This window comes from Scomber scombrus, chromosome 9, assembly GCF_963691925.1.
Source record: "Scomber scombrus chromosome 9, fScoSco1.1, whole genome shotgun sequence".
NCBI lineage: Eukaryota > Metazoa > Chordata > Actinopteri > Scombriformes > Scombridae > Scomber > Scomber scombrus.
In genome coordinates, this window is record NC_084978.1 from 7,105,427 (window position 1) to 7,125,733 (window position 20,307).

At 36.7% G+C, this 20,307-nt stretch overlaps 2 protein-coding genes across 2 annotated transcripts in view; both read right to left on the reverse strand.

The window, feature by feature from the left end:
- Window positions 1-330: 330 nt before the first annotated feature.
- fgfbp2a (fibroblast growth factor binding protein 2a) lies at window positions 331-999 on the reverse strand. The gene has a single exon (XM_062426116.1). It carries the CDS (start codon window positions 997-999, stop codon window positions 331-333), a length of 669 nt encoding a protein of 222 aa, XP_062282100.1.
- Window positions 1,000-3,101: 2,102 nt separating this feature from the next.
- prom1a (prominin 1a) overlaps window positions 3,102-20,307 on the reverse strand; it is an 80,306-nt gene continuing 63,100 nt past the window's right edge. Inside the window, exons 15-26 of the mRNA XM_062425790.1 lie at window positions 18,181-18,327; window positions 16,743-16,814; window positions 16,026-16,118; window positions 13,856-13,909; window positions 13,692-13,772; window positions 13,540-13,608; window positions 12,932-13,021; window positions 12,207-12,322; window positions 11,395-11,418; window positions 8,310-8,412; window positions 6,643-6,675; window positions 3,102-6,220 (exon numbers count right to left, since the gene is read on the reverse strand). Coding sequence (XP_062281774.1) covers window positions 8,343-8,412; window positions 11,395-11,418; window positions 12,207-12,322; window positions 12,932-13,021; window positions 13,540-13,608; window positions 13,692-13,772; window positions 13,856-13,909; window positions 16,026-16,118; window positions 16,743-16,814; window positions 18,181-18,327 — 816 coding nt within the window. The 3' untranslated portion in view covers window positions 3,102-6,220; window positions 6,643-6,675; window positions 8,310-8,342. The remainder of the gene's footprint in view (window positions 6,221-6,642; window positions 6,676-8,309; window positions 8,413-11,394; window positions 11,419-12,206; window positions 12,323-12,931; window positions 13,022-13,539; window positions 13,609-13,691; window positions 13,773-13,855; window positions 13,910-16,025; window positions 16,119-16,742; window positions 16,815-18,180; window positions 18,328-20,307) is intronic.

Consider the following 20,307-nt stretch of genomic DNA (forward strand, 5'->3'; position numbering starts at 1 on the left):
AGAAAAAAGTTTGAGTTTAGCAAGTGAATGCTGGAGGCACTCTCGACTTTCTCTCTCTCTCTCTCTCGCTCTCTCTCTCTCTCTCTCTCTCGCTCTCTCTCTCTCTCTCTCTCTCTCTCTCTCTCACACACACACACACACACACACACACACACACACACACACACACACACACACACACACACACACACACACACACACACACACACACACACACACACACACACAAGAACTCTCATTCCACCACAGTAATCTTGGATTATTCATAAAACAACTTAATAGATGGTGTGTGTGAATAAAGAAGCCCAGTACTTCTACTCACCTTCCTCGTTAATTCCGAAACAAACCGATGATGTAGGTGCAGACGCCTTGAAGTGACCTCCAGCAGTACTTCTGAGCCATCCTCTTACGATAGCTCTCAACAGTCGGTGCTGTTGGCTGTGGAATGGCTTTCTGTGTGGTCTTTACTCTTGGTGAGATTTGGGTGGATTTTGTGGAGGCTTGTCTCACTGAACCAGACCTTATAGATGGTAGAATTTTGGGTTGAGGTCTTGTAGGCTGTACTGCTGGTCTTGATCCTGTCTTGGAAGCCCCTGACCAGGAAAAGGAAGCCGATGAGAAGACCATTTGAGAATCATTGCTTGCCTTCCTGCACATGTGAGGTTGGATCTCCCTGGGAGCCTGGCAGGCATTGTGGAGCTTTCTCAGACCCCACATCATCTGGACGAAGTAGTGACGAGGGTTTTTGTTGTAGGGGCTGCATGTGTAAGGTTTCCCCAAGTACTCACACCAATATGAGCGCTTGTTGCTCCGGCATGACAGCCTCAGCCTGGTGTACTCCCCATGCCCGGTGATCACCATGGTGCACAGGTCCTTAGCTTTGGTGTTGAATTGGATGGGATCATCCCAGATGCTTTGTCTCCTGCCGCTGTTGCTATGAGCCTCGGCTGGACAAAGGCAGCAGGCGAGCAGCAGCAGAGCACTGGCCTGGATCCACATGGTGTCAGATGGATACTGAGTGTGAGAGGAGGAGAGTGGGACTGCTCAAACTAAGGGTCCCTCCTGCTATATATTGGCTAAGCAGACAAAGAGGGAATTCAGGTCACAAAAAAAAGTAGTCAGACTAAACAAAACTTTCTGAACAGGAGGAGGAGAGCAGCAACACCATCAGATAAAGCAAGAGCCACATGTCAATCCAGCTGAGATGTTGATAATGGTACTCATGTTTATTCATGTGTTATATAACAGAAGTACATACTGTAACACATGAAAAATTCCTGAAGAACTCAGTTATGTCAATTGCACCTCATATAACCATTTCTTAGCGACCAGACTGACGCATTTTCTTGCCCGAGGGTTAATATAATCATGCAAACTTCACAGTTCCCAGTAACTCTTCTCAATTAAACAGTGGCACGTCTGGGAATACGCTCATGTAAACGAGCCCCCCCGAAGTTCATGCTTGTTTTAAAAGGCAGTTAGCCCTTGCAACCATGCAGCATAACCTATCATTTCCCTCCCAAACATAAACACAGTCAGACTGCACAACCACAAAGAAACTTGAGTAGGAGTCAGTGACACATGGCGGGCAAAGATCAGTGTGGAGCATAGAAAGTAATTGCCATACCAATTAACAGAGAACAAGTAATGCCTCTGTATAATACAGTGGTGGTTGAGTGTGGTTAACAGGGCACAAAAGTGTAGGGTGGGGTATGTTTTAAGTAGCTTTATTTTCATGTCCATCTGTAGAAAAAGGTCTCTTTGTGAGTGAGTCAACACATCCGGAAGCGGTTTAAGTGCAGGTGAAAATAATACAATAATACATTTTTCATTCATTTAGTTTATCATTAAACAACACAAATGATCATGATTATTCAATGTCTCAGTTTTGGGATGAAGGGAAATTCTTCAGCTGCAGTCCCACATTTTTCTATACACCAAATCAACACAGTTTCTCTTAAAATTGTCCTTCCCCTCCCATTTTAGTGTATGCATTCCCCTGAGATTGCACCATATTCTCCTGCACACTTGGTATAATGTCAGTAGTACAATATGTTGTCTAATGCTATGTATAATATTCAGTTCAAAACAGCTTTACTTTTCCCTGTAGGGCAATTGTAGCTATGTGGAATAACCCACATGATAAACTTTGCAATAACAATAACCACTAATTAGATTATAAATTCAGAACAATACACATTTAAAAGCTAAAATTTGTGTATGTGACGTTCTAATGATAAACACATTCATAAATAAAAAGCTATGAAGCCAACAATATAAAAATAGCATTTCAGCTAGTGGACAGTCCTCATGAGTATTACGTATTTTACTCTTTGAATACTTTTCCACAAAGCACCTTTAAATATATACTTATATGACATTGCAAGTCCTGGTGGTGGTTTTACTGTATTGCTCAGCCCATCAACTTAAAGATGAACTGTACATAAAGTACAATGTGCAGACCTCACTGCAAACCTTGGAAATAACCATTCCCATAAAGCACTTGATGTGTAAAGAAACACAATATAAAGGCGTTTTCTCTGAACCGCTGCTTCTGTTTTTGACTGTTGAGAAGAAGGAATGAGATGTTGTTGTCATGTGGTTTTTCTTTTGGTGTTTATTCACATACTGTTTGGTTCCTGAGAAAAACCTCAGAACGAAGCTTTTGGAAGAAGATAATCATCTCCTATTAAAAATAGCTGACCAGTAACGCAGCCCAGTGGGTTCTGGCCAGCAGTGGCAGCACCACCGAAGAATGACTGTATGACCTGACTGTTGTTAGCATCAAATACACACAACGGAACAAAGTGTGCATTCTTTGTTTTATCCTATAAGACCACACACATACATAGTGTTTATTATTTGCTTAAATCTTATGCAATTTCCTTGTTTGCTGCATACAGATTGTTTTGCCTTACCAAAAAGACCTGAATGTTTTTTTTTTCTCATTTGCTTTGAAGAAAAAAGTATTTACCCAAGCTTAAACCACATTACCCAAAAATGCACTGCATATTCAAATCACTATTACGCCCATATGAATAAAGTCTTACAAAGGCACTATAGTGTAAAGAGGACTGGAAAGAAAGACAGTGAGATAACAATAAACTGAAATCCAGTGTTTATTCACAATTTGTACACTCTCATTTCACCATCACCACCACATATAAAGTTCCTTCCGTGGCACCGTCAGTGCCCAACTTTGAAACATCACACTTCCAACCAGTCACCACTATCTGTCCTGATGGCATCGATCCAGAGTTTGGAGACAAGATATCTAGTTTAAGCACTTAATAAGGGCATATCTTTCTTTCCCCAAGATGCGTCACATCCAGAGTCTTGCAAACAAGAAAAAAACAGTGATAGTCCTGACAAAGTGAGCCCACTGATAACTTCAAAAATGTCCATCTTAACAAGAACTGGGTATTGAAACAAAACAAGAAAAAAAAGAACTGGCAAGCATGCTAATTGAGGCCATTTTGAATTTATATCACAATGAGATTGATACTTTATCTAAGACTAGCAGTATGTACTGTATACTGCATATATATACACTTTTACTATATGCTATATAATGTGTTAAAGTATACTTTATATGAAGTATATAGAACAAGAAGGCAGCTAGCTCACTAGCTTTAGCTACTAGCTAACTAACCTAGATTTGTAACTAACATAGATACATTAGGTATCTACGTGAGGCCAAAATTATTACTTAAAACTGTGAAACCTTTGGGTTACTCAGTTGGATTCATGACATCAGTTAGCTTGTCAATGTGATATAAATTAAAAATTGTCACTGTAAGACTTTTAAAAAGTTGTTTCAAGTGGTAAAACTTTGATGCTCCTGTTATTGGATCAAATAGCTAGCATCAAAGTCCTATCTGCACTTTCTAAAAATAATGAAACGAGAGAAAATATTTCAGTCCACTCGTTTTTTCCAAATGGCAATTTTTGTCTTGGTTCAATATAAGATCAGTTTTTTTTTAGTTAATCCTAAACTAGCATATTCTGATGTTGAACCGTCTAGTAAAATCCAAAATTTGTGTTTATTAAAATGTATTATATTCTTAATAGTGCATTAACACCATCAGCTCTGTAAGCCATAAAGCATTCTACTGTGTCTCTACTGTTTGATTGATATTTCTTACTTGTCTCATGGATGGATTGTCTAATTTTTCACCATCATTACTACAAACAGCAGCTGCAAAATCTATCTAACTTGTAAACATGGAGGTGATGTGGGTGGGATAACTGGATTGGCTTGTCCAATGCGTTAGGAGTTCAGCATATTATATCTCAGCCAACATCATCAAGCAAAACAATTTTTCTTTAAAAAAAACAACCTCTTGAATACATTCACTTGTACCATAGTTTTAAATGTATCCATATAGCTACCTGGGGGTTTATAAAATGTTGAAACAAAATAAGCACATAATTGAGTTAGACCACCTGAGACCTACAGTTAAAAAAACAAGAATTTGGCTTGAGAAAGAAATTCTCCACTTTAAAAAGTATCATCACTATGAAAGAAAGAAAGATCTCAGTAAAAATGTCATGTTAGTCACTTCATCACGTACAGTAGGGAATATACGCTTTTACACTTTTGTCTAAGTATCTGACATATTAGGCAGATATGCTCTGACTTTATGAAGAGATTTAAAAGGGAAAGTCCACCCAAAGTACTGTACTCTAGAAATGATATCTTAACTGTTTTAATAAGTTTGTTGTTTGGTTGTGTGTTGTTTTTTCTCACATGTGATAAATATCCAAACTTCGATGACAGCTTGCTGTGGGGAGATATTTCCAGAGCAGGTTAGCAGCTGTGCTTTTCTGTTTAAAGCAGTGATTCTGAAATCATTCAAATTAGTAATTTTGAGAAGGGAAAATCACTCTTTGGTTAAACTTCTCAAGGCTTGCTGATATGTACAACTTGTGACGAGGAGTTTCACTTACACGTTGCTTTGTTTTAAAGCATCACAAACCACAAATGTTGGGTACCGCTGGTCTAAAACACCAGTAAGAATGAAGGAGAACGTGCACCTTTCAACTGCATCAGTAGACTAGAATAAATTCCCTCAGCAAGCCATGTTTATGGTCTAGTTATGGAGGTGCAACTTACTTTTTCAACTCTCAGACACGCAAGTGCCACAGTTAAAGTAGTCATTCCTTGCTGAGGTTGATAAAAGGCTTTTCTGAGAAAATGTAGAAAGTCAACACCTGAGAAGTAGTGGACAAACATACAGTAGGTGGCACAGGGAAAATTGAAAATGGATACGATGAAAGAAATCGTAAATTTCTGACACATTAAACATCAAAGATTGGTGATTTTTTTACCACTGTAGGAGCATCTGAGGGTGGATTTTCCCTTTGAAAAGCAGCATATCTGTCAAATCGCCAGGAAAAAAAAACAGACTTCTTGAAAGGCAACCAGTCATTTGCAATGTGCCCAAAATCAGCAAAGATGACAAACTTTCTTGTAATATTGTAAACATTTAAAGTCATGCTAAATTTCTTAATATTAATCACAAAAATCCATCTGGGAACAGCCTGTTTCTGTATTTTTACCACGTTAATGGAGTCATCCAGTTCTCAGTCATGAAGGTACCACACACCCACCAACCACACACCCACCAATTCACACATCACGCTGCAGTTATAAAAGTTGTGCCATTTCCAACAAACCAGCGTCTTCTTCCAGAAGAAAAACACATTGTATGTCATATTAATTTACATCATTCCTCACAGGTGTATTGAGAGACTGTTGCATCCTTAACACAGGTTGTATTGAAAGTGATTCATCCATTTTAAGTGCAGGAGAAAAAAGTTTCCTTTAGCAGCTTGTCATGACCTTCCTGTGACTATTTAGCCAGTTTTCAAAAGCACAAACTATTACATAATAATAAACAGGCATCACAGTTATTGTCATGTCCTCTTGCTGAAAATATTTTCAGCATGGTTTTGTGTCTGAACAAATGTAAACGCAGACACAGCAGTCCTTTGAAAAAAAAGAAGCAGAACAAGCCTGGCTCAGATTGATGCTGAGGGAGAAGAAGTTTGATGTCCTGTAGGCAGAGTTTTTCTTGTAGCGGCAGGAAACGTCGGGGGAGCAGGTGAATCGTTCGCTGAAGGTAAAAACACCCAAAAGGATTTGAGTGTTCTCCTGTTGTAAGGAAACCAGTTTTTATAGAGCTTCTTCTGGTCCGAGGGTTCATGAAACAAACGGCTTGAAAATAGATGAAAAAAAGAGAACAAGCTTTGGTTAGTAAACCCAAAATATGCCAAATGTATTCGGACATTACTTTATATATTATTGTATAACCACATGAATCCACTTTTGAACCATCTTGTTAAACTGTCAGGAAAAAAGCTTATCCTTTTTCTTCATATTGTAATTTACTCCAAAAATGTTCCATTCAAGTGAAACTACATTTGCTACATTGGTGAACTTTTTCCAACTTGTTTTAGAGAAAATTAGATTTTCAGACTCAATACAAGAGTAAATTGCTTGGACATCTTAATAGCCATTTAAACCTTGTATTCCCCATTATTGATCCAGGAATCGAAACTCATTCTGATGTTTTGCTGCAACAGATTGAACAAAATGGCACAAATCTAAAATGTAAAAATGTAAGAAAGCAAACTTACTATGCAGTATTTTAGTTCCAGTTTTCGAGGGCACTGGGAAGACAAATATTGAAGGAAAAATGAATTAGATGTATTAAATTATTAAGTGAATAATTCAAGACTTATTGTAATACTTATTGTAATTTTGGATGGCCCAGGAGATTAATGTAGCTGTGGCTGAGTTGTGAAATAAAAGAAATAAGAGAGGCGTCGATGACGCTTTCATGATGCTCCATTGAGGATTGCATTGCTTCTAAAAAAATGTCACTATTTTTACAGTACTCCTATATAACCTGCTTTCAACTGGGAATAAAGCAATATAACCAAGATATTACAAAGTTATATATCCAAATCATCTCGGAGAAAAAGTTATTTACTTACTGTGACATGTAATATGTCAACAACAAATTATTTCAATTAATACTGATTCTGAAGTATTTTCTTAATGGCAAATATTTGTTATACTGCAATCTTAACTTTACATGATGTACTTTGCCGGAGACAATTTCTTCAGTGCAATAATACTGTCAATTGACTGTTTAAAACTTTAATAGTTGTCCAAATTAAAACTATGGCTTAATCTTAATTGCTAATGATGCAATTAGTTAAAGAAGGACAGTGTAACATTTGAAAGAAAAAATAACCAATGTTTTGTTTCTGTAGATATTATTGTATAAGCGACATTACTGAGTCAGTTCATTTGATTCTATGACTTTTTTCTGCTTATATTACATTACACTGTAATTTTAGCATTTACTATTATCCTGTAATTGTCAGTTGTGGCCATGGTGGCTGCTGCTTAGAAAAAGTTACATAGTCTTGCTTTAATATAAATGTCATTAAACATTATTAACTTTTTGAGGAATTTGGGTTCATTTATACATTTCCTAGAATGTAGAGTTGCTTCATTTGAGATAGTTTTGGAAAATAATACCTGCTTATGCATCTTAACAGGATTTTGTCCATACTCTTTTATTGAATATTAACTGGATATTTGCTTATTTGCAGTGTGTGAAAGTTTACTCAGACTGTTTATGTTGTTGTTGTAACAGTGTTTATGTTTCCCTTTTGGCCAGGTCTCTGTTGAAAAGGAGATTTTAATTTTAACAATCTTAGCGAAATAATTGCTTTGCATGTCTTTGCAAAGCAATTATTTGAAGGATTCAACTGAAAACCAAGTGAATGAATTTAAACATATAAGGCACTTCAGACAGGCTACTGTTTGTTTTGAAAAACAGTCTTTTTTTAGTACTAAACTACATTACTCCAAATTATCATCAAACACAGCAAAAAACAACCTAGACGAGAGAGAGGTAATAAGCACACACAGCATTCCTTTTCTAGAGCACACTGACTAAGCAGTCACAAACAGTCAGACATAAATACCGTGAAGACATTTATGGTTCGTTAGTGATTCCAAAATTAGCAGTTCTCACCATGATGGTTTTCCTGCAAAGTCACTGTGAGCAGAAAAGCACTAAAACAAGCTGTAAAGAAGTGCGAGAGGGTTAGTTTAGACGGGTACGTAAGAAACAGAAAGAAATACGATGAAGAACGAGGAGAGAGGTTGGATGGATTCTTGGCAGACAGACAGCAGGGTGAGATGACAGCTGTGTGACGGACGATTGAAATGAAAGTAATAAAATAAAACCGGTGTTAGATTAAAACAGAGGTCTGACACGTTGTACCTTTCAGGAGCCAGAACAAAAGCCGGCTCTCTGTCACCAGTCAATGTGCCTCGGAGGAGCCGAGGCCCGTGGGAACCTGTTCATAGTGTCATACGTAGGGATGCTACCAGCACACACACACACACACACACACACACACACACACACACACACACACACACACACACACACACACACACACACAAAAGGCAAAACATTAACAGCCACGGATGTAAAATTCAACAATCACCATTTTGTGAAGCCGTCACCTGCTTCTCTCGGACCTTTAATTTGGCAAAGAGGAGCAGAATGAATGGTTCACGAGGCAGAGAGCAGAACATTTAATCCTCTTAACTGTACGGGCTGTTAAAGGGGCAATATGTAAATTTTTTCCAGTCTGAAAACAAAATAATGTTCATATTAGTGTATCTCTGTGGGGTAGATGGGATGATTGATCAATAACAGGGTGAAAAGGATGATTTTACCTGTTTCTGAGATTTCTGGCGTCAGAATTTAAAGTTTAGAGGAAACTTTTTCTATTAGTCTTTTTGTAATAATCCTAATTTTCCCATGTCGTTCTAACGTAATTTATTTGTGTCACTTTACAGGTTAACGTAGTTTAAATAGAGACAAAAGGGTGAAATGTCAGTGCTTTAATATCTACTGGCTGCTGGTCAACATAGGTAAATATTACTTATTGCCCCTTTAAAATCATACTTGACTTATTTATTGTTTTCATTCCAAAATCCTGCATTCATTTTATTTCAAATTTGTAAATATTTAAAAAATGTAGACAATTACATTTTTGTGAAAATGCTCCAGTTTTCTAGGTGATCTATTTCAAGCTTTGACAATTTTTCTGTGGGTGTTTTTATACCTTTTAGCAAACTTATTTAGCCCAAAAAGCATTGCTCACTTGTGGATAGCTTGTTTTAGAATTAAACTCTTCCACTGTAAACATACCCTTACATACTGTTCTGGGTCAAATTGACCCATTTTAAAATTTGAGAGTGGTAAAAACACCCTATACACATTTCTTTTAGCCAGACTTTTCCTACTGTGAGAAACAGTTTACAAAAATAGAAATAAATTGCATCATGTTATTAAACATTCAAACATGTGTATTAATCATATTCTAAAAAATGCTCTCCTGGACCATAAAAAAGTGATTGTGAATGTCTTTTTTCATTGTATTTATCAAACAGGGGGATTAATCAAACATTTATTGATGACTGATGGATAATTTATGAATGTGAATTGATGTAGAGACTTATTATGAGTCAGAATATGAACAGTATGTAAGGGTTAAAAGACAACACGTTTTAATGATGATTTGGAGGATAATTGTGGAAGCACAGACCAGTGGGATGACTGGTTTTAGTTGTTTTGCTCTCTGCCTTTAGTTACTGTTACACTAGGCTGGTTGTCGAAACGTATCCCGGTCCAAATGCAACTTAAAAATATAAAACATGCAGTTAGACGTTTTTGTTAGATTAAGGAGAACATAAAAGGAGCAGCATTCTCAGCATCACACCAAAGCTTGACATGCTTGCCTCTCTCTGAACAAAATGATCAGGTGTACATTCATCGGATTTTGGCTGACTCTAGACGACAGGAAACAGGAAGATTTTTCAATCCGTGTGAGTATCCCAGCGCGCACACATGCAATGGGTTAGTGACATGGCAAATTCCCCAAAACCACACCGAACATGAAGCAACAAGTCTGAGAGAAAGGAAGCAAAGATAGCAATAATATAAAAATGGGAGGTATTGAGCAATACATTTATAAGAGACAATTCCTTTCTGAAGTAGTTTTCTTTTCACTCTCTGGGAAACATACTGATTCACTTTCTGTCTAAGAGTGAGGTGAGAAGATCGATACCACTAAGTCCCACTAAGTACTGTATGGAGCTAGAGCCAGTAGGCTATTAGCTTAGCTTAGTATAACATAAAGACTAATGGAAACAGGAAGTCTAGCTGTCTTCAAAGTTCGAAAATATGATTGCCAGCACCTTTAAAACACCTGAATGTCATGCTGTAGCTTGTTTGTTTAATCTCCTCACACATGTGGTTCTAGTGTGAGTTAATCACTGGAACAATTTCATGATGAACAACAGGTCAGCATAATATCATTGCAACTGACTTTTTGTTTGCCAAGTAATACAGTAATTACAGTATATAGCAGATTAAATGACACACGTGTGTTAAGTGAGCTTTAAAGGTTAAGCTAAGCTAATTGTCTCCTGGCTACAGGCGAGAGATGTGAGAGTGGTATCGATCTTGTCATATAACTCTCAGAAAGAAAGTGAAAATGTTGAAGTTTTCCTTTAAAGCACCTAATGACAATTATTAAAAAAAAAAAAAAAAATTAAATAAAAGGATTACAAAACACAATAAAGCTTTTAATGTTATTGTTCAATTTGGTGACCTCCCAATGTGTCATGTGTGTACGTGCAATGAATCAACTCCCTCATACGCATGCACTGTTTCTGGCCATGTCATTAAGCTTGTAAAAAAACAAAAAAAACAAAAAAAACCACATTCCCAGACATGCCTCCACTCCCCATCACATGCAGTCAACATGATTGATATAACTTTTACCTCATCATCATAGGATTTGGGATACCTTGTGAGTGCTCACTATGATAACCATTATTACCAATTTCCATACTGAAAACGAAATATCGCATACAAAAAAAAGGGGATGAAAAATGTAAAGTGAGAGACATGGCATGCTGATAAAACCTTTAGAGTAGAAATGCTTATTTTTGAGTAGCCCAACTTTGCAATAGTGTTAGGACATACATATTTTTTAAAAGTATAAACCATAGTTTTCTTTTTTTATATGTATTTACACATTAACTTACAAAAAACAGGTGAACTTGTAAGGTAATGATTGCAAGAGCCCTTCATGAAAGGTAAGGGGCACTTTTAAAAGGTAGCACACGACAAGAAGCCACATCATCCACCCATATAAGAGCAAGTCCAAGCTTAAAAACGTAAACCAGCACCAAGAATTTAGTAAACAAGTCTATGTACAAGATTCAGAGAAAAGCACAGAGTGATAGAAGTTGAAAAGCAGAGGGAGGTGGGTAAAATGTCTTACGTTTTCATGGGAATTGTCTCAATGCTATAAAGGTACACAAAACAAACAAAATAATAATGTTATTGAAATGTTCAGCCATCGAAATGTACCAGAAAGTAGCCACATGGCCAGAAACGCCACTAACTGAGACATTATGTTGTATTCATGTAAAGCTGTGACCCAACCAGAGAGGGTGGACAAAACATCTATGAAGAAGAAATATGAATTGACGAATGCGTCAGTGATTCTTTGTAAAGTGCCAAGTGCTTGACAGAGAGGAATGAAACCAAAAAAATAAATAAAAAATACAAGATATGGAAGATGGAAATAGTAGAAATGGTTATCACAAAGTAAAATGCCAAGTCCCCGAAACAGAGGAACTACAAAGAAGAGAGAATAGGGGAGAAAATAAACCAACAATCAATCACAAGAGTTACTACGGCAAAAATAACGCCTTTAAAGTTATTTATGTTGTATTGAATCAATTAAAAAAACCTCAATATTATCATATAATACTATAAATCTTCAAGAAGGCAAACTACAAACTGAAAGGTTTCTTCTTATAATTAGCAGGAAATTTTGGCAGAGCATGCAGAGAATAAGAAACTAGAGATGAGAAGGATGTCCTGCAACCATGTACATCATATAAATTAACTACTGTAATGACAACATACTATTTATTAGAAATTGCCAATCAGCATCTTTTAATCTCGTCAAGGTGGTCGGTATCCAATCAGGGCAACATATCTTATTTTATACTCTATATCCTATAAAATACAAGATAAATGAATGTGCTTTAAATGCAGTTGAAAAGGAGGGAAACAGCTACTCACTCGTCGTAAACATCCTCTGTGTCCATCCTGCGGTAGTACTTGGCTAATTTCACTGCAAGGATGACACTTGGGAGCAGGAAGAGGGTGCTGCAGCCCAGGCCCATCCAGAAAGTGTTCTGTGGAAAACATAAAATATTAGTATTACTGTTGTTTGAGACAAAGCAAGACATTTGAGGTTGCACCTTGGGGTGGCTTTGGGAAACAGTAGTCAACATTTTCCACCATTTTTTGACAGTTTATTGACTAAACGACAAGTTCATAGAGAAAATAATGGGAAAATGAATCAATAAAGGAACATTTATTACTTTAGTTTGACATTTATAGACCAAATGATTACAATAATCCACTGATTAATCGATAATAAAAAGCAATCATTAGGTGCAGCCCTTCAAGCTATTATTAAAAACATTTGTAAATGTATATTGCATTCTTGTGTATGTTTATCAATGTGCAAAATGTAACCAGTAAATACGTTATTACAATTATTATTTTTTATTAATTTCATATTTGGGTTCCATACTGGCTGTGACATGTATGTAAGCCTATTAGAAAACCGTCTAACCTTCTCCACAAACTTTTTAAGAGATTTGTGACCGAAGTGGTTGTATTATAAAGTATTAGACCCCCTTAACAAAGACTATAGTTAACCACCATACCTCTAGTTTTTCATAACATGTTCCCACATGATAAATTGGGTTTCTGTCCCTGTATCACATAATCATTACCATAGAGTCAATCAGGAAACTGCAAGCTATGATCTCCGCTGTGTCCACCATGTTGCTGAAGGGCTTGCATGGTGCTACCTCCATGGCCAGCTGCAGAAAGCAAAATACAAACAGGAAACGTCAGTCACATATCTGATTTAATACATAATGTAAACCAACATATGATGTTTTCTGGTTGCTAATGTTAAACCCTCTCATGTCACCATACCCATTGTTAAAACTGTCACTACACTTTTACACATTGCACAGTAGACTGCTGCGCTTTTAGTGAAAACAAGAACATTGAGATTGAAAAAAAAGGTCCCATTGACAGTTGTGAGATCAACAAAACAGCTTCAGGCTTCAAACATCTTTTTGACTTTGTTTTGAATTCTCTGGTTAACTCCAGCAGAAACCATATGTGCCACGAAGCAAATTCCTCAAATTTATAGAGGTTGTAACTGTTATATTTGTCGACTCTATATTTACTAGAATGCTCTTGCATAACATTCAAAGGTCTTTGCCTGAACATAACTCTAACACTTTGGTTTTGACTGAATTAACATATATATTAACATTGAGAAGTGACAACCACATGAGTCTTGGCAAGTTAACACATTAACACTTACAGATGTTCTGACCCATTCTACGTATTGATGGAAGTAGCCAACAAGGGTCGCTGTGTATTTTTCTGTTTCCTGAGGAAGATTAGGACATCATGTTAGTTACATGTCTGTTTTAAAATTGAGAATGTTAGCAAAGAAATGAATCCTGTAGTTACCTGTTTGATTAAATGTGTAGCATTCTGGGAGATGAGAAACTGTGCGATTTCAATGGCCTCAAGAACCGCTAAGACTTTGTTCTATAGAAACAAAACAAAATATTCAAGTTAGTTTAAGACTAAACCTAAATCCAGATTACAGAACGGAGGGCTGGTTTACTCACCGGCAGGTCTGACGCTGTTCTCTCCAGGAATCTCATACTCTGGTTCAGTGCGCTCTTTAGAAAGAAAAAAGAAAAGTAAGTTAACATCAGCAGTGTCAAAGGTCATGAGGTCATTTTAACACCTGGAAACGTACGCAGATGATACATGTGAAGACACCAGGCAACACCAAAACTGAATGAATGAACAATATTCTGTTTACAGTGCAAGCATGCTGAAGAATTTTGGTCCAAAATCAAATATCCACAAAGTAAAGAAAATGCTTTCTTCCTTAATACAGTTGCATGTAAAAATACAGAATATATATATAATATAGAATAAAATAGTTTTTTTGCTATCCACGATTGACAAAAAAGTCAAGCGTTGAGTCTCCTGAGTGGCTGAAGAAAGTATTTTTTCTTTTCTCAGTGAAATGGTTTGACATCCTTTGAAATACAAGTCAGAGTAAGATGAGAAGATCGATACCTCTCTCATTTTAAAGGTGCTATCGGACTTCTCACCAAACTTTTTGCAAGAATGTGAATAATTGTATTTTCCAAAATGTCAAGCTATTCCTTTTCAAGTGGATAACATCTTGACACAAAATTCCTTATTGTTATCACCATAAATGACCTTAACTCGGATGTAAATACAAACAGACATACAATATAGTACAATACCATCCAAAATGAATATTTTTACTCAGATGACTACATGTCATGTGTGTTTATATGAATGTTTCATGTAATGGATGGGACACTTAATACACAGGATGGAAACATTTCTGCTTACCCTTGCTCTAACATATTTCTTGAGGTTGAAAGTGGGGAAAAAGAAAAACAAAAGGAAAAAAACAAAGAAAAACAGTAAAAGCCTAGTTGGAGCACATCACTGGTCTAGAAGCTAAGTGCTGTAAATGCTTGATGCTTTTCAAAAGAATGGCATTGCCTTTGACAGAAAATAAAGCTGAATATTTAATTTGTTTTTCACAGACATGGTATTTTTGATGACATGCCTGAGGGTCAAAAACATTCTGCTTTTGATGATATTAAATTAAATATTGGAATATATTTTCCCTGTCAAGGCTGATGCCATTCTTTTAAGTACACATTTGCATGATGATAACACACCAATTACTCTAACTCAGTGGCTTTCACTTCAGCCATACAGCACATTACAGCTGTTTATGCTGGATAACATTTTGGAGTAGACCTTCTTTAAACCTGAATGAATTGATTTTTTGACCCTCTCGGGGACAGCACAAAAAGCTGCAAATCCAACACTGGCATATCATAATAAGTTGATACGGTAAACACGTTAGCAAATAATTGCTTATTCACACATCTTATGCAGACTGATAAATGAAAGTTCAGTATTTTTACCAACTCCTGAGGGGAATATCTGTTCTTTTATTTATTGATGTGGCACTATGTTCACCAGCCAGTCGCTAACTTTGTCTGTTGTATGTTGGATGGGTAGCTTAGAGCAGGTTTATCAGAGCTTTTTTTGCCTGCTGCTGCTGCTACTGAAAAAACAATTGATAAAAGAGACTGAATCATAACAGTAAAGTTGCAGGCCATAAAACCAAAATAATGGGCTGAAAGAAGCTGAAACACTCAGAGGAACTTCAGAGGCAGGGTGTATTTGATGCCTTGTTAATATAAAAGTATTGATCAGAGCAGCTTTAAAGTCTACTTAACATTAAAATCGTTAAGACAAGAAACACACCACATGCTGTAAAACACAGACAATAAATAACAACATAACTTTTTGGATCATGACGTTAAAACTAATGTATCAAACAGAAAGTGTCAGTTATGTTCCTCAATATATTCTTAATGTGTTTTCCTACATTAACAAGAATGCCTTTGACCACCAGTTGAGAATGAGTAAGTATGCATTGCAGATTGGTTAGCATACATGCATACATCCATGTGGACAGAGCAATAATAAAAGCATTTTACATTATAAGCATTCTGGTCTTCTGAGGCCAATGTGGGTGAGCAAATCAGTCTCTATGCTTTTTCTATGCTGGGTTTCTGTATGACTGCTGAACTCTGGTGCTGTAATAACATAATAACAACATGAATGTTAATGTGAAAGGTGGTACGGTAAGGTTTTTAGTTTTTTTTTAAAGTCTAACCAAAAAGCAGTCCCATCAGACATAAATATTTGGACTAAAAAACTGATTACCATGGCCTGCTCCATGGGGATGATCTGCTGGCTGTGGATCTGCCGCAGAGTGCCGACATAGCCTTTCAGAGCAGACTGCAGAGGGCCTCTGGGCTAAAAAACACACAAACAGAGAGAAAAACATTTTGGGTGAAATATCATTTATCAAAGCACAGAATGAAATTTAAACCCATACATAACAGTAAAAGTCATGTCAGAGACATGGAGGTATTTGTTGTTTCCCTTGCAAAAAAAAAATGTATTAACTTATACTTTCTTTTTCCCCTATCATATAAAAGTCATAATTTTTCCTGTCATATAGAGGTCAGGTGCAAGAACTTTACACTATAAAAGGAAGAAACAAGAGAGACATTTGGTATTAACTATGGATATGAAAAATGCTGCATGTCATACCTTCGATGCCATTACAGAGTGAACAGGAGTCAAACTTTAAAATAAATCCTGTTTTACTAGCTCCTTCATTTAAACTGATATATCTGCAAGCTTGAGTTGCCATTTAGAGGTGAATACATTATGTTGCCTTCCTGAACCTGAACTGTTATGTGTTGGATAACGACAGACCGAGCTTGGTGAGTAAAGGCAACCAAATCCAAGATCAAGCGTGGCATTGCAAATAAATAAGCAAATCAAATTAAGCAACTATGTACTAAGGAAACACAGAAGCTGAATTTAGAGGATGTTTATATATCAGCCAGTACGGCACCAAGGTGCTCTTACCATGAGGTCCGTCTGGGCCTCCAGCTCTCTGGCAAATGAGAGCAGGTCCACCACAGTGACTCCTTTGTTGACCTGCAGATAATCAGGTAAGAGTAAGAGAAAGACATATTGTAACTACTCATACTACTTTCTGGTGATAATTTCAAGTGTTATCTTTTCAATTACTACCATCTATAGTTTGTGAGATAGAAAGTTGCTTTAATATTTTATTCTTTTATACTTTTTTCATAGTATTGTAGAAATCTGACAGCGTCCTGGACAAGCTACTAAAGAATAAAGAGGCTTGATATGAATAATAGAGAAAAGCTGTAAAACACAGATCAGCAGATCAGCATTACCTTTTAAAGCACGTCAATTAATAGTTCTTACAGCACTTTTTTGACAAAGGGCAAACTTAAAACGACTTAATTTTAAGACTGAATATTATCATTAAATAACAAAGTAATACAACCCCCCTTTTCACCTTTCCATTAAACTGCTGTGTAGAAATAACTCAATTAATTAAGGCCAAAGATCAGATCTTATGTTAAGCTGCACAGCTGATTGAAGTAAATGAAATGGCTGAAAACCTGAATTAGTGCACGGGGGCTTTATGTGGTTTTAAAAGTGTTTCTAATCTTTTAACCTGAGACATGGCTAAATCTGCTTACAAAAAGGTACAAAAAGGTGCTGAGAGAAATGTGTTGGACATTAAAATCTCTGGATTGTGTGATTTGTTCATCAGGGCAAGTGGTACACGTGTTTTTCCTCGCCCTCTCTCTGGAAGTAAACCTGACCGTTAGTGTTGGAGATGACAGGGAATGCCAAGTCTGGCTTGTTCCTACACACTCTTTGGCTTGGCAGGAGCAGTTTTGGATAATCGAGCTTCAGTGGTCCTCAACAGAGCGCAGTGTACTGTGTCATGTCGCGGCTCATATCAGGTGAAGCAGGGCTGCCTGCTGTATGTTCACTGACAGCCAAGGAGGAGGGTGTTCAGCTGAAGCCAAGCTATTTCTGGTAACATACCATTAAAGTACAAATGTAATACAATAATATTAGTAAATGTGTAGAATAATCTGTCGTTAATATTTACACTGATCTGTCATATATGCACTGGAATGTATGGTAAGCTAATAAAATGACGTCAAACTGGTACAAACTGGTATCACAAAGATTACATTTATCGTTTTTCTGTCATTTTTAATCAGATTTTGTTTAGTTAGTGTGTGTGTGTGTGTGTGTGTTATCTGTGTTATCTGTGTTTCCAGCTCATTATTTCTGTTTGTGAATCACTTATGAGTTTGTGCCTGCTTGTCCTTCTGTTCCTGCTGCTTCATGTGAGTTTGCCTGTTGTCCAATGTCATTTGTGTGCTTCCCTGCTCATCCGTGCACAGTTTGAGCATGTCTATTTGTCTGCTCATTCACATGTGTCGGTGTGTATCTGTCTGCTTTTGTGTACCTCTTCCAGGTAGTCGGCGTAGTTGATTTCTGACAGTCCTGCTTCGGAGAAATCCTGCAGGTTCTGTTTCCCCTCCGCCTCTAACAAGATTATTGCCCTCAGGTCGATCTTCACACTGTCCAGCTGACTCACCATATCCTTAGTAAACTGCAAACAACAACACAACAACAAATAGTGTACAGAAATACATCTGAAAAGAGTAAAACATTACAGCTTATCTAACGAACTAGTTGGAAAATGTTTGGGTTTGCATACGTTTATGTGTGTGTTAATTCTCTAATTTTATAAATCTACATAAAAAACACACAGTACTTGGAGTAAAACACAAAACTAACTTTCCAGACTTCCTGACAATTTCATGAAAGTGATCAATCTTTTTAAATCTGTGTGGAACTGAAGCAGACAAATACTGTAACTATACATAAACAATGTTGACATGATGAAAGGTCAACAAAAAGGCACATCAAATGTTGGCAGTAGAGTGAGAACAGATCTTATGTGGTTTGGATGCAACTCATATCCCACTGGAGAGGTATTTTTATGTTGTTTCTCCTTGTCTTCTTATTGATAAATGCATTCCTGCACTTGATACTCTCTCTTTATTTGTCTAATTAAAGACTCACATATATCTACACCAGCTGAACAAGTAGCCTAATTCTCACATATAGAGGCCAACTGAGCAGAATACAAAATGCTGCATTATAAAATAGTTTATTAGTACTTAATTTCTTTGTCTCTTCTGAAATTAACCAAAGACATGTAACTTTGGGACACGTCTCAATTTATTTATTCAATTTATTTATATTTTTTGCTGAAGTGCCACAAACTGATTTTCATTGTGTTTTAACAGTGACAATAAAGATCTATCCATTTTCTTAGATGTCTTGAATAACAATATGCAATTGTACCACCAAAAAAGAAAACTTGTTTTTTTGTGGCACAATAAAGAGAAGAAAACAATGTTGCCAATAAAGTTCCTCATATTACTGACACTGTATGTTAACTCAGACGTCTCTGCCACAGAGTGAGTCTATGGGAAAAACCCATTTTGGGCCAGTGTGCATCATGTGAAGTTTAATTACAAAATTTGGCTGCTAAGTCATTTTTGCTTTGAAGCCTGGCCCTGTTCCTGGATGCTGTTCCCTTTAAACATCTATGGGAGCAGTCTTCTTCGATGGAGCCCAACATGTTGCACCGCCTTGTTTCTACAGTAGCTTTAATGCTTTAAATCATCAGTCAGCAGAAAACTAATACAAATATATTATCAGACCATCAGATGTCAGATGTGATATTTTGAGAGTGGCCTGGTGTTGAACCATATCTTCTCAAGATAATAAAATGTCATTACACATTAAATAGAGGAGTTTTTTATTTTATTTCAAATGTTCATATATACCCAGTTGGAAATATTTTATCAGCGAAGATAAAAAAAATCTGTTGCCTCATCATCAGATAAAATAACAGTTTTTACTTTAATGAAATTATTTCAGGTAGGCTGCCACACTTTTGGAAACTCCTCCAACATTTGCAGGCGCTAAATGAAGACAAATGACCAGTGTGCAGAAACCGACGCAGTGTGGGACATAGCTGTCGGCTATAACGAGCCAAGACAGTCTTGCCAACTGGCAGGCGAGCACTGAATATCTTTGGAAGGCAGAAGTGGCTGGCTGGTGGTCAAAAAGAAATACAAACTTACATCAATGTAATGTCTCAGGCATAGACTGAGGTAAAGGGTAAAGCATGATAAAGGTTTTCGGCTGTCACAATTCACTTTATGTTGGCAGCAAAGAAATCATTAGGTAATGTTAATGCAGTGCGGCAGCCGAGGATGAAGATTGTGGGACACTCCATCACTATTAGCATATAAAACTACATACTTTTATATTCTTGGATGTGGTATTTATGGTCTCTCACAATGAATCTCAATATCATCTCGATAGTTCTGAATCATGACCTATATTTGGAGTAAGTGGCTCATGAAATACAGAAGGCTACAGCTGTTAATTGAATGTGTCAGACATATTTAATTAACATTTCATATATTATTCTACTAATCTCCTTTTTTTCAGGCTGTGCATACAAGTTGTGAACATTTAAATAGGATGCCACTAAAAACGGTACTATTTC